The sequence below is a fragment of the Vigna umbellata genome, chromosome 4, assembly GCF_029865625.1.
Source record: "Vigna umbellata cultivar VRB3 chromosome 4, Vumbellata_1.0, whole genome shotgun sequence".
Lineage (NCBI taxonomy): Eukaryota > Viridiplantae > Streptophyta > Magnoliopsida > Fabales > Fabaceae > Vigna > Vigna umbellata.
Window position 1 is genome coordinate 33134653 of NC_142168.1, and position 13395 is coordinate 33148047.

Consider the following 13395-nt stretch of genomic DNA (forward strand, 5'->3'; position numbering starts at 1 on the left):
TTAACTTTTTTAATATAATCAAAATTATCAAAACAAAATTGTAAAATAAAATAAAAGATTTTTTTTTAAATAGTACAAATATTCACATTGAAAATAAAGATAATAAGATTGGAAAAAACAATAGATAACATTGATTTCTATATAAATATAGTTATATTAAATTGTGCTCTTTTTTATATTAATAATAGTGATTAAATATATATTTTTTTAATTGTATTATTTTGACCTCAGATTTATTAGTCAAGATTTATTAATGTCTATAATTTTTATTACTTTAAATAAATATCTTCCTATCATCATCGTATTATATTATTAACAAAATATCCTTACATAATACTGCTTGTTATCTTTTTTTTATGTACTTATCTTCATATTTATATATATAGAGAGAGAGGGGTGATTTTTTCTTTTAATTTTATTTTTTATGCAGCCATTACTGTTTAGCTTATGCATTCAAAAACTCTAATTGAGTAGAATAATTTAAGTAAACTGCTGAAAAGTAATAAAAATATTAATTAATATGTTGGAAAAAAATTATTAAATTAAAATTACATCATTGTAGTTATAGGATGATTGATTTAATGTAATTTCAAATATTTTAAAATTGTAAAAATTAAAATGAATTTCCTTACTTTAATATTTATCATAATTTTATAAAAAAAATCTAATTTGTATAGTAACACTTATAGTTTCAAATTTTCTTTGAATATTAATATTTATAAATGGCCATTTATAAAAAAATATTTTAGAATGTCAAAATTCCTTTATAAATATACCAAAATTTGAGAGTATTAAATATATAAAATATAAAAAAATTAAACTAATTTCTTTCAATACTAATGTGAGCAGCTGTGTACAAAGATTCACTGTTATTTCGTTTTATTGTAACGACTAATATTGCACATATAATTGTTTTTTGCATATAATTACTAATTAAATGTCATTTTAAATTAGAAAAAACGTAAACATTTTGTTTTAATAATTTTTTTTTGTAAGAAATTGAATCATTTAGGGGTAATTGTTTGAAAAACTATTTTATTTTTATTTCCAGTCTATAATAGCAACTTTTAATTGCTTACTACAATTAAATCAACTGAGTACAATTTAATTGATAATAATATTTTCTTTATTATTCATTTATTATTATGTTAGTCATGGTGCACATATATCTTTATATTTGGAAAGTGATTAATTGAGTATAGTTTTATAATTTAATAAAAGTTAAGAATAAAAATTATGAACTAAAATAAATCATTTGAGAACATTTTTTAGTCATTAATAAATTACACAATTTGAATTTATTTACATGGTTAAAAATATTAACCTTTATTTGGAAATATAAGGTCTAAGTGCATGCAACTAATTAAACCATATCTTAAAACAAATTTAAGAATAAAATATCTTTATCTAACAATATAACAATTTATATTAAAATATATCATAATTTTATTTACAATTTATCTTTTGAGTTTTTTTATTTAAATATAATTTTTAGTACTAACACAAATTAACATTGTCTTATAATTTTTTAATTAGTTTTTATTTTCAAATATAATTTTATAATTAATTTAATAAAGATATAATCGTATTTAAAATAAATTAAAACTTTTTTACTATAACTAAAACAGAGACTTCATGGGCTTCAATAGTGAGTCCGTCCTAACAGGAATAAAGGATTTAGATGAAGTTTTTTCAAGGTTAAAAATACAAAGGATATTGTTGACTTTTCATATGTACTTGTTTTGAATTAGGCATAAAATAATTGACTTTTTAGCATTTTCTGTCAATAATTTTATATTTATGTAACAATTTATTGAAACAATTGTTTAATTTCTGAACATTGTTAGTTTATTTTCTTTTTTTCAATTTATTTTTTCTTTTGTATAAAATATTACAACTAATACAAGACTCCAATTTTAATTATTGTATTAGCATAGAAATAAACCTTAAGCACAATTGTAAAAATGAACACACTACTACTAAGAATGGGATGAGATTGAAATTGATTTTATATTTTAAGGAATATTTCAATAACATTTTTACTTTTTAGATATGAAATGGAAAGTGCCCAACACTTTCAATCACGAAAATGGTCACATAGTCATACAGCGGTGCATAAGTAAAAGTGTTCAGAAGCGGACAAATAATAAAATAAAAGTTGCAAAACCCACACACGGAACTTGTTAGCCCAGAGAGACAGACATACATACATCATCCATACATCCATCCAGAGGCAGTTGTTTTGTTTGTGCTTTGCTAGCTCCGCCCCCGCCCCGGTGGCAGTAGATGTTCGTTATAAATTAAAGGTTTGTACGTTTCCACTACGCGTTCTGTGATGCATTGCTGACAGATGCTATATTTTTGTAGTAGAAGCAAATTCTGAATCAATAATCATTGCACTGCAGTGCAGTACATTTCTCTTTTCCGATTTTGATTGTATTTGATTTGATAGATCGATCTTTCCAGCAAACACAGGTTCATGTTGTTCCATTTGGCACTCCACTCTCTGCACAATCGCATAATTTAGTGTCATTTGTTTTTTCATTCAGCTGAAATTGCAATGCACTCATTTGTTCCTCTTTTTCAGAAAGGACAATGTGGAAGCTCAAGTTTGCGGAGGGAGGGAGTCCATGGCTTCGCTCTCTCAACAATCACGTTGGAAGACAGGTGTGGGAGTTCGATCCTAAGCTCGGATCACCTCAAGATCTCCTCGAGATTGAGAAAGCTCGCCAGAATTTCCATGAAAATCGTTTTTCAACAAAACACAGCTCTGATCTACTTATGCGCTTGCAGGTCTCTCTTCTCCATGGCTCAATTCTCTCTCACATTACTTATTTATCTATCAATGTTGTTTCACTTCAAACAAACAAACAAATCATTGAATTTTGTATTATATCATCTTTTACTCATTTACTATGCTGTCAAACTTGTTTCATTTCTCGTGTAAAAACTTTTCACTATTTAAGTACTATACAGTCGTCTTTCTTCCATGTAAAACAACGCAGTTTGCAAGAGAGAACCCAATCCATGAAGTCTTACCCAAAGTCGGAGTTAAAGATATTCAGGATGTGACCGAAGACGTTGTGACAAAAACATTAAGAAGGGCTGTAACTTTCCATTCAACTCTCCAGTGTCATGACGGACACTGGCCGGGAGATTATGGAGGTCCTATGTTTCTGATGCCTGGCTTGGTAAGTTATGTGTTCAACATTTCCTCTTATTTGTCAAACTTGTTATTCTGTGCTATATTACCAATATTCCGGAAAACACTTACCCATTTTCTACAGCATTTGCTGTTTTCATTTGGTTTGGTATTTAGATTTTTTTTTTCTTTCATTCCGTTGATAACCATGAGATCCCTATACTCTGTGGGTATAAAATTTAACAGGTAATTACTCTGTCAATCACTGGGGCACTCAATGCAGTTTTAACTGAAGAGCATAAAAAGGAAATATGTCGTTACCTATATAACCATCAAGTAAGGACTTAATACCACTTTGCTCCTTAATCTATGAGCTTCTCCCAGTAGTTCTCCTAATTTTAAATGTAACTGCAGAATAAGGATGGTGGGTGGGGTTTGCACATTGAAGGTCCAAGCACCATGTTTGGCTCTGTCTTGAGTTATGTTACTCTGAGATTGCTTGGTGAGGGGCCTAATGATGGAGAAGGGGAGATGGAGAAGGCACGTGACTGGATTCTAGAGCATGGTGGTGCTACCCATATTACGTCATGGGGGAAGATGTGGCTTTCAGTTAAGATGTTAACCTTATTATGATGATAGATTTGATATCGTGGTGTATTTATGTCTAGTTTTGTTGTGGGATAGGTACTTGGAGTGTACGAATGGTCTGGAAATAATCCTCTGCCCCCTGAGATATGGCTCCTTCCCTACATTCTGCCATTTCATCCAGGTTGTTGCACTTTATTCCATTTTTATGTGTTGTAATTTGTTCACAGAGAAGACATATTAGGGAAATCTACGAAAAGGAAATGATGTGATTAAAATATTTCTGTAGTAGGAACAATTTTTAACATGGTATTAGAATAATGGGTTAGAGCCTATCCTAACTAGATTTGTGTTTGTTGGGTATATCATTTCACCTGTTATTGGACCACTTATTAATGTCTAGTCCCACAGACGATATGTATATACCTAGGTGTGAGGGGAGTGTTGGAAATTGAGTTAGGCTTAAAGTTTACTTCTAAACAATTTATATGCCTACCCTTCTCCTCAAAGCTTAAGTTGGTTCTTAACCTCAAAGTTTCATTATTGAATTGGTTGTCTTCTGTCATCTTGAACATAGTTTGATGTTCCATTCATTCTTTTCTAAGCTTGGAAATAAATCATTTTTTTTTGTCTTACAGGAAGGATGTGGTGTCACTGCCGGATGGTCTATTTGCCAATGTCCTACTTATATGGAAAGAGGTTTATTGGTCCAATCACACCAACAATATTATCTTTGAGAAAAGAGCTTTATACTGTACCATATCATGATATTGACTGGGATCAAGCTCGCAATCTGTGTGCAAAGGTTAGTGAAGCTGCTAAACTGGGTCTATGAATATATTATATAATTGTTTCACTAGCATTTTTAATTTTGAGGCCCACAATAGAATATTCTTGATCTACTCATACTAATCATTTCATTGAAAGTGGCATTCGGACACATGGCCCCTCTCTCTTTGGCTTCTTTTTCTGGTGAAACCATATGTCAGGTTTCCTGGTCATTTGATGCCAGAACTTGCCTGAGCATTACTCTTATGTCATCACCACCACGAAATCTTGTCACGACAATGACCATCATGATGTTACTATTACTACATCCTACTTTTGTCACTTCATAACCAACTTGTTGCTATGAATTCTATTTTATCACAATGCCAACCATATCCTTATGACAAACTTTGCTCCCTCTGTAACACCTTGGTACAGGCTATCATTTCTAGTGTCAATAATGATTTTTATATCTTTGGGGATGAACCATTTGGTCTTGAAAGTTGGACAAAATGCACAGACCAACACTTCCATGTGCTAAATGGGTTAGCAATAATTGAACTCCTGATCTCTTGGTTATGGATGAAGTTACAAATATAATTTTGGGATTTTATATATCACACTTCCAGCTACCAATTTATTAGTTCTGCAGATAACAATTACAGATGGATTATCTTTGCTCTTGTGCAGGAAGACTTGTACTATCCTCACCCACTCGTGCAGGATATTCTTTGGGGATCTCTACACAATTTCCTCGAGCCAATTCTGATGCATTGGCCTGGCAAAAAGCTAAGGGAGAAGGCTCTTACTTCAACAATGGAACATATACATTATGAAGATGAGAATACACGATACATATGCATAGGTCCTGTAAATAAGGTGATTGTTTAAAGGAGTCAGGCAACTAGGACCTCCTTTCAAATTGTTGATTGTTGTTTAAATTTCCATCTTTTTAGTAGGAGCATGAGAATACTGACATTCTGCTAAACTATTGGTTGTTAGTTTTCCTCTGCTGGGCTGACTGTTTATGTCCTTCACCTCAATTTATTTTCATTTATATTTTTTATGGATGCCTGAGCTGCCCTTTGATTCTCCACTTATATAGATTAATTTATATTTCCATCGAAACCAGTAAATACTTAGGAATACTGTCTATCTAGTTATTATCATTCTTAATTATTATTATTCAGGTGTTAAATATGCTTTGCTGCTGGGTGGAAGATCCAAATTCTGAGGCCTTCAAGTTGCATCTTCCAAGAGTTTATGATTATCTATGGATTGCTGAAGATGGAATGAAAATGCAGGTGAACATATAAATCAACTTATTTTCACCTTGTCAAAATGATTAAGTGATTTTTTATTCTATTGGACATATATTATACTATACTATAATGATGTCTCCTTATAATGTAATATGTGGAACTAATGTTACTGCACAAATGAGCTTTTCTTAATGTCCTATGTTAGAGTTTATTAAAACAGAGTTACAAATTTAACTTTTAACCATTTTTTTTGTTGCAGGGCTACAATGGAAGTCAACTATGGGATACTGCTTTTGCTGTCCAAGCTATTATTTCAACTAACCTTATTGAAGAATTTGGTCCAACTATAAGAAAAGCTCATACCTATATTAAGAACTCCCAGGTGTTCTTTTGCATTTATCATTGTAAATAAATCACATTGATTTTCCCTTGTTGATAAGAAATTTTCTCGTTTGAAAGGTTTTAGAAGATTGTCCAGGTGATCTTAACAAATGGTATCGTCACATTTCAAAAGGTGCTTGGCCTTTTTCAACTGCAGATCATGGATGGCCAATTTCTGATTGCACAGCTGAAGGACTGAAAGTAATTATTGATAAAAACAAGTTAGACTTTCTTATTTGATTCTTCTCTCTTGATTCATGTTTTTTTTTTCAGGCTGTTCTATCATTATCCAAAATTGCACCAGAAGTAGTTGGTGAGCCATTGGAGGTGAAGCGATTGTATGATTCAGTAAATGTCATTCTCTCACTACAGGTAGCTAGACTTATCATGATTTGAACCAGATAATCTGAATTGTTTGAGAAAATATACCATGTATATCATTTTATGCTATTACTTGTTACTATTGGTTCCTTTCATATTTATTAAGGTTGTCAAATTGGACGGAATAAAGAAATTTTATTAATCCTTTTTGATCCATTAAAAATCTGATGCATTTAATAAAAATCTAATCTGATCCATGTATTGACAATATTTTCATGGATGAATTCCAGTCCGTCCATAAATTTAATATTTTAAGAAAAATAAAATTATATTTAAAAAAATTCAAAAATAATTTGTTTAAAAAAGAATTCAAATATTTTTGAAAACTTCTTAAGAAGGTAAATGTAAGATTTCATTATGAGGAAAAATGGTTGGATTAATTTTGATTCATTAAGAATTGATAGGAGAATCCATTGAATTTTGATGAATAATGGATGGGTCTTTACTTGTCCATAAAAGTAAATGGATGGATTTGGTCCAATCAATTTTTTTTTTTATATTTTTATAATTGATGGGTTTTCTTGTAGATGGACCCAACAAAAGATTTATAAAAGGATTGGTTTGCCATCCCTGATACATATGATGTTAATATCAATAATATTACTAAGTTTTTCACTGATCTTTTAAAGTCCCTGACCATGTAATATTTTACTGCAAATTGTTTCCTATATTGCTTAACTATTTATGTTGAAAATGAAATGCATTTTTTCTCTTTAAAACATTGCTGAAGCTTCATTAGTAACATAGTTGGAAAGAGAAAGAGCTAGATGTATTAGCTAACTGGTTATGATTGCAGTGTTTTGTTAAACTTAGTCTTGATATATAATGCCAAGTTTCAGAAATATTTTTTTTTCTTGTAAAACACCACCATAGTACAGTGGTGTGTGTACATATGTACTTTCTCATTCAGCTCAACTGGCCTAAGCGCATGGTGAGATGCCATTAGCTTTCAGTTTGGGAATGAGCTAAACTTAGTTTCCATTGCTTTGATGAGAGCTTTCAACTATCATTTACGTCGCTGATCACCATTTTGGCTAATAATTTGGATGGAGTTATGTGTGTATATTTTCCTCTGTAAGCTGTATCATCTATTCATGTATTGAGTCCAGTGAATTGATTCTTTTAGCTTGGTGATTTGGTCAATTTTATTACTACTTGAGTTATGGTCTATATAAGAATGTAAGAATCAAAAGTGGATTTATTTTTTATACATATTTTGTGTTTTTTTCAGTTTTTAATTATCCACACACTTTATTTTAGCTTGGTGATTTGGGCAATTTTAATATTACTATATATACAAGAACGTAGTAGAAGAGATGAAAATGAGTTAATTTTTACATATATTTACTGTGTTTATTTCCTATTTTTAAATTCAAAAACATTTTCCGTATCTTTGCAGAATGAAGATGGTGGTTTTGCAACATATGAGCTTAAACGATCTTATAATTGGTTGGAGGTACTCCTCTCTCATCATTTAGCCTATTCTCATTAGATTTTAGTATATCGTCTTTGAAATGTGAAAGGTGTGATGGCAGGTTATGCATATTGATCTTCCTGCAAGAATAACAAAATCCATATATCTTGTTTTAAAGCTTCTAATTTGGCATTGTTCCTTGAATTCCATTTACATGTTATGAAATATGTTACCTTGTAATAAATTCCAATAACAATATATCTTCTTTTAATTTCACTAAAGGTTTATCTGTGTTCTCCTTTCTATACAAATAAATTATGATTGAACATTGGAAATAAGCAGCTAGATTACTTTAAAATCATATAAGTTGAAAAGCACACTTTTTATCTATAAGCTCAAAATGTTGATATTGATGATGCTCTCTGTTGTCAGTTAATCAATCCGGCTGAAACATTTGGTGACATCGTTATTGATTATCCGTAAGCTATCAAATGTTTGTTAAATACCAGTTTTTGTATTTATCTTTTTTTCCTCTTATTCCACTATTTTAATTTTTTATTTTAACTTGATGGTTTCTTATGTGCTCTATAGTTATGTGGAATGTACATCAGCAGCAATTCAAGCTTTGGCATCATTTAGGAAATTATATCCTGGACATCGCCGAGAAGAAATACAATGTTGTATAGAGAAATCTGCTGCCTTCATTGAAAATATACAAGCTTCAGATGGCTCATGGTATGCTCCTCCCAACAGGGAATTTTCTATGGATATTGTGTATAATGGTGAAGTGTGTTTTTTGGGGTATTCATACATCTCATATTTGGTCTACGCTTTTTTTTCCTGCCTGCTTCTGTTTCTGCATGGATTTGAACTTTCTTTGTTAAGTAGATCTCTAATCACTCAAACTGCTAAACAGGTATGGTTCTTGGGGAGTTTGCTTCACTTATGGTGCTTGGTTTGGGGTAAAAGGATTGATTGCTGCTGGAAAGAGTTTCAGTAATTGCCCAAGCATCCGGAAAGCTTGTGAATTTCTGCTGTCCAAGCAGCTTCCTTCCGGTGGCTGGGGAGAGAGCTATCTGTCCTGTCAAAACAAGGTCAACTTTGTTATTTCTAATGTCAATATCAGTTTTTTTTACTCTGCACATTCTATGGCAAGCACCAACTACCCAATGTTTGTATGACCAGTGTCTTGTGCTTAAAGGATTTATAGGATATGATCAAAATATTAGAATATTATTCATGATACTTACATTATAGTTTAATTCCCTAAAATTCGATTATGACATTTGTAGGGCCATAATTTCGTTGTTGGTATATTTTTAGGCTGTATAAATGTACCCTTCTTATCTGAGTCAATGAATGAAAAATATTGCCGATCAAAAAAATTGAATGAAGAATATGAATGTTTATGCATTATCTTCTTTATGGCTTTAATGGTAGAATTTTAGGGTATTTTCCATAGACAGTTATCTGCTTCCTGTCAAGTGGGGTTTTTATAAGCTTACTCTGGTCTAAATTCACTATCACTAATTAAGCTGTAAAGAAGACTAACCTAAACATTAATATTTCTCATTCATAGGTAAGAAAGGTACATCTATGTAGCCTAAAAACATACCAACAGCTAAAGGATGACCCTACAAGTGTCATTATCTCATTTTAGGAATTAAACCATAAACTAATTATTATAAATAATATTCTAATATTTTAATTATCTCGAATAAAAAATCCTTGAACCACTTTATCTTCCTTCTGTTGGGCCCTATCTTATCGGTATTTCCCCTTTACACTAATGCCTTGGTTTCAAGTTCAAGAGATGTGTGCAAAAGTGCTATAAAAGAGTGGGAAAAATGGATTTTAATAAAGAAACCTACACGTTTCTACATGCAATAATATCAAGAATTAAAATGTCCTTTATTTGAATTTGCCTGCTTTGGGCACTAACTTTGGTAGTCCCCTAAGGTGGACTGTAGCTGGAAAGAGATGTGGCAACGAAGAAGAATAATGGAAGTGGATGGTTGTGAAAAGTGAAAGTATGAAGAAAGTAAGAAAAATGAGGGTATGGTGGACAGGTTTTACTTTCCGTACAAAATGAGATGAAAAATGCCGAAGCTGCGAAGGTCGAAAATAATTTAAATAAGAAGAATAAATAAATAAAAATATCAAGTTATAATAAGTATTTTAACTTTGTTTTTCACACCTATCTTCTTTTCACTCATCTTCAGCACTTTCTCTTTTTTCTTTTTTTTTTCGCTTTCACTCTCTTTATTTCTTTCCTTTCTGTTAAACGGAGTATACGTAGTGAATAAGAAGTTATATTTTGTTAGGGTCCCCAAGATGAAAAGCGGAGAAAGAGAGAGAACTGCAAAAACAAGAAGAAAGAATAACAAACAGCGCTAGAGATATGAGAAATTCTCACAACCACTAGGGTTTCCCTCAAAAACCAAATTGCGGTTCTGCTATTGATCATGGCAGAATGAATTCCATAGCAGCGGGTATCGAATTTCACTACCCAACTGACAGCCCGTAGTGTACTAACTCATTTCCTATGTCCCAATTAAGTCGACTGGTTTTTATTCTGGATGTCCATGTTAACTAAGTTGGCATGGGTAGCATCAAATGCGTTCTGGGTAGTTAACTATACAATGAAATTAATAGCATTAGTGGATTCAAAATTTCACAACTTGTTTTAAACACCGAGGGAAATGCAGTATTATCTCAATTTCTGTGTAAAACATAAATTTCATATATATGTCCCTAGAGAAGTGGAATGTAGTAGTTACTTGTAAAATAATATCAAGGGAAAGCTCACTTCAAGAAGATGAAATGATGAACATAATTATTACAGGTGGTTGTGGAAATGTAATTTGCATAAAGATTTAAATTAACACCGAGCTGGATTGCTTTCAGCAATTTAATTAATGACATTTCTTGAGTAATCTTTCTAGCAATTTGTCTTTGTTCAGGTATATTCAAATCTGGAAGGCAACAGGTCTCATGTGGTAAACACTGGGTGGGCTATGTTGGCTCTCATTGATGCTGGACAGGTATGAAGCAAAGTTTACCTATTTTGTAATGTAGCCATTGTATTGATTAGTTTGTTGCACAGCACCCATTTTTCGGCTTAGGACAATTAATCATTGGTTTTAGAAAGGACGATTATGATTTTAAGTTAAGCAGTTTAGAGATAGCTACAAGGGTGATGCTGGGCGCAATGGTAAGGTTGCTGCCCTGTACAGCTTTAATCTTGAAAACAGCGTCTCTGCTGCTGAGAATTAGGCTGCTTACATCTACTCAGCCACCCTTTAAGCTCAGATATAGATATGCCCATGGCTGAATAAATTTATAATATAATGATATAATTAATCGTACTAATATCGTCATAAAATATTATGTATCATGTTAATATCCTATTTAGTTTTTCTATCTTCATTTCCTTTCCGTGATGTGTGATAACAGCTTGATTGGAGCTTAAAGATAATGTATGAAAATGATCAGCTATCTTCCTCTACCTTTAATTGGTAGTTGATGTGCTTATAATTATGTCCATGCCAAATGTGATGAACGTTTGACATTTTCCCAAATAATTGGATACTTTGTCAATGGATTCTGCTTTACATCCTTATATCTGACCCTTCCTTATTGTGCCGGAGAAATACAAAATAAAAATGATGTCGAGATTGTACTTATGTTGTTCCACTGCCTTGTTAATAATGTAACAGGCCAAGAGAGATCCGACTCCACTGCACCGGGCAGCTGCATACTTGATAAATTCCCAAATGGAGAATGGTGACTTTCCCCAGCAGGTATGAAGGCATACTTTGTTTTTATTTACTACTTACACTGTGTATTGTTTACATAAAGTGTTTAAATGTGTAAAGTAATTGGAGTGCGAAAGTAAGCATGCATCCATTCCTGATTTAAAGTTATAGTGATTTTAATTGAAATCAATAGTAGATGATGCATCTTTCTTCGTTTGTTTATTATTCACTTTAAGTAAATAGCTGCTTCGTCGGCTGTTGAAATAACTTTGACCTTACTTTATCATCACTTCAGGAAATAATGGGAGTCTTCAACAAGAATTGCATGATCTCATACTCTGCTTACAGAAACATATTCCCCATTTGGGCGTTGGGAGAATATCGATCCCATGTATTGCAAGCCCGTTAATATCGACTTAGTTAGGTGTGGTCCCAATTATTTCGACCTGTAGACATTAAAAGAAAAAATTATTATAACTATTATTATTTCGACCTATTTTTCTTTTATTTCCATGCCTCTCTTAAAATGCTTGTGACTAACGAGTTTAGTTGTCAGCTAAAAAGAAAGCAGAGCAAACTGGTGGAGAATGCCTGTACGTTTTTTCTATTACTCACTCTTAAACGCCTCTCCTGCTTTCCCTGCGGCAGAGGAATTAAATACATACATAAATAGAGATATAAATGTTTGTCACTTCTTTTGGGTCAAAAACGAAATTGTTTCCGGCAATCGATTCAATTTGTTTATGATTCACTGTTTGAAAGACATGAGTGTGTTGTATAGTATCTTCTCAATGGCTTGTTTATCAAGATTAAAGATATGATACATATGAATATGATAAGACAGCAAAATAAGAATAAAATAGTTGATAAATTTGTATCCTGTTTAATATGCATTAGATAAAATAAAAGTAGTATATTTACAAAAAAATTTAAATGACCGTGTTGGTGATAAAAATAATAAAAAAATTGAAACAACAATTGAACATTAACAGTAAGAGAATTTTGAAAATGTTTACAAATACATTTTTATTATTGATTAAAATTTAATAAAATGTCCAAAATGTTCCTTCAACCACGACTTTAAATTTAAATGCAACAATACTTTTTTCAAGTAATGTCAACTTCAACTTGGGAGTAATTGTTCCAAAGATTATCTCAACCTATATTTGTGTTCTGGGCTGATTTTACTTCCTTCAAGCAATGCCAAGTTGGGGTAATTGTTTGGGATTTAAGTCGCTTGGGGTAATGTTTTTGATTTAAAGTCGGTTTCAACTCATTCACCCCTTTTTTCCAAATATAGGTCGTGTACAGCTCGCCTAAAACCTACTTGCAATCGCTTTCTGCACCCCATTAATTTCGACCTGCACTTCCTCATTTTCTGGAATTTCAGTTTTACTTTGGAATCTTTGTTTGAAATTGGTGTCCTTTTGTGGATGTGAGAATTGCATTTTCTCCAGAGAGTAATGTAACACCCCGGAAAAATCATTTCAGAAGTAATTGAGAAGAGTTTGGGAAAGAAAAAGTAATTCCATAATAGTTATGCTGAGTTTGTGTTCCGGAAAATGAAAAATGATTCCAGAATAGAGGTTAATGAGTTTCGGAGAGATTAATCCGAAAGTTAATTTTAATATAATTTCACTACTTAACGTTTAAACTTATATCACATTTTTAAAGACAAAATAGTGATCATCTAATTTTATCTAT

The 13395-nt window shown here is 31.7% G+C and overlaps 1 protein-coding gene across 3 annotated transcripts; it reads left to right on the top strand.

Moving 5' to 3' along the window:
- Positions 1-2148: 2148 nt before the first annotated feature.
- On the top strand, positions 2149-12198 carry LOC124839348 (cycloartenol synthase). Of its 3 annotated transcripts, XM_088111644.1 has the most exons (20): positions 2274-2288; positions 2368-2475; positions 2588-2793; positions 3006-3191; positions 3389-3478; positions 3557-3751; positions 3827-3911; positions 4366-4532; positions 5186-5374; positions 5686-5799; positions 6017-6139; positions 6217-6339; positions 6412-6510; positions 7919-7975; positions 8366-8412; positions 8525-8668; positions 8850-9027; positions 10897-10977; positions 11653-11736; positions 11987-12198. In XM_088111644.1, exons 3-20 carry the CDS (start codon positions 2596-2598, stop codon positions 12098-12100), a joined length of 2274 nt encoding a protein of 757 aa, XP_087967770.1. In that variant the 5' UTR covers positions 2274-2288; positions 2368-2475; positions 2588-2595; the 3' UTR covers positions 12101-12198. The 3 variants fall into 3 exon arrangements, with proteins under 3 accessions (XP_087967768.1, XP_087967770.1, XP_087967769.1); XM_088111642.1 differs by lacking the exon at positions 2368-2475 and having other exon boundaries at positions 2149-2306; XM_088111643.1 differs by lacking the exon at positions 2274-2288 and having other exon boundaries at positions 2329-2475.
- Positions 12199-13395: the final 1197 nt, after the last annotated feature.

What these genes read in the sequence shown, in the direction of transcription:
- LOC124839348 (XM_088111642.1), top strand. Translation starts at nt 2,596, where the DNA reads ATGTGGAAGCTCAAGTTTGCGGAGGGAGGGAGTCCATGGCTTCGCTCT. An exon ending in GCACAGCTGAAGGACTGAAA is followed by an intron (nt 6,340 to 6,411) that starts GTAATTATTGAT and finishes TTTTTTTTTCAG; the next exon opens with GCTGTTCTATCATTATCCAA. An exon ending in GATCTTATAATTGGTTGGAG is followed by an intron (nt 7,976 to 8,365) that starts GTACTCCTCTCT and finishes CTCTGTTGTCAG; the next exon opens with TTAATCAATCCGGCTGAAAC.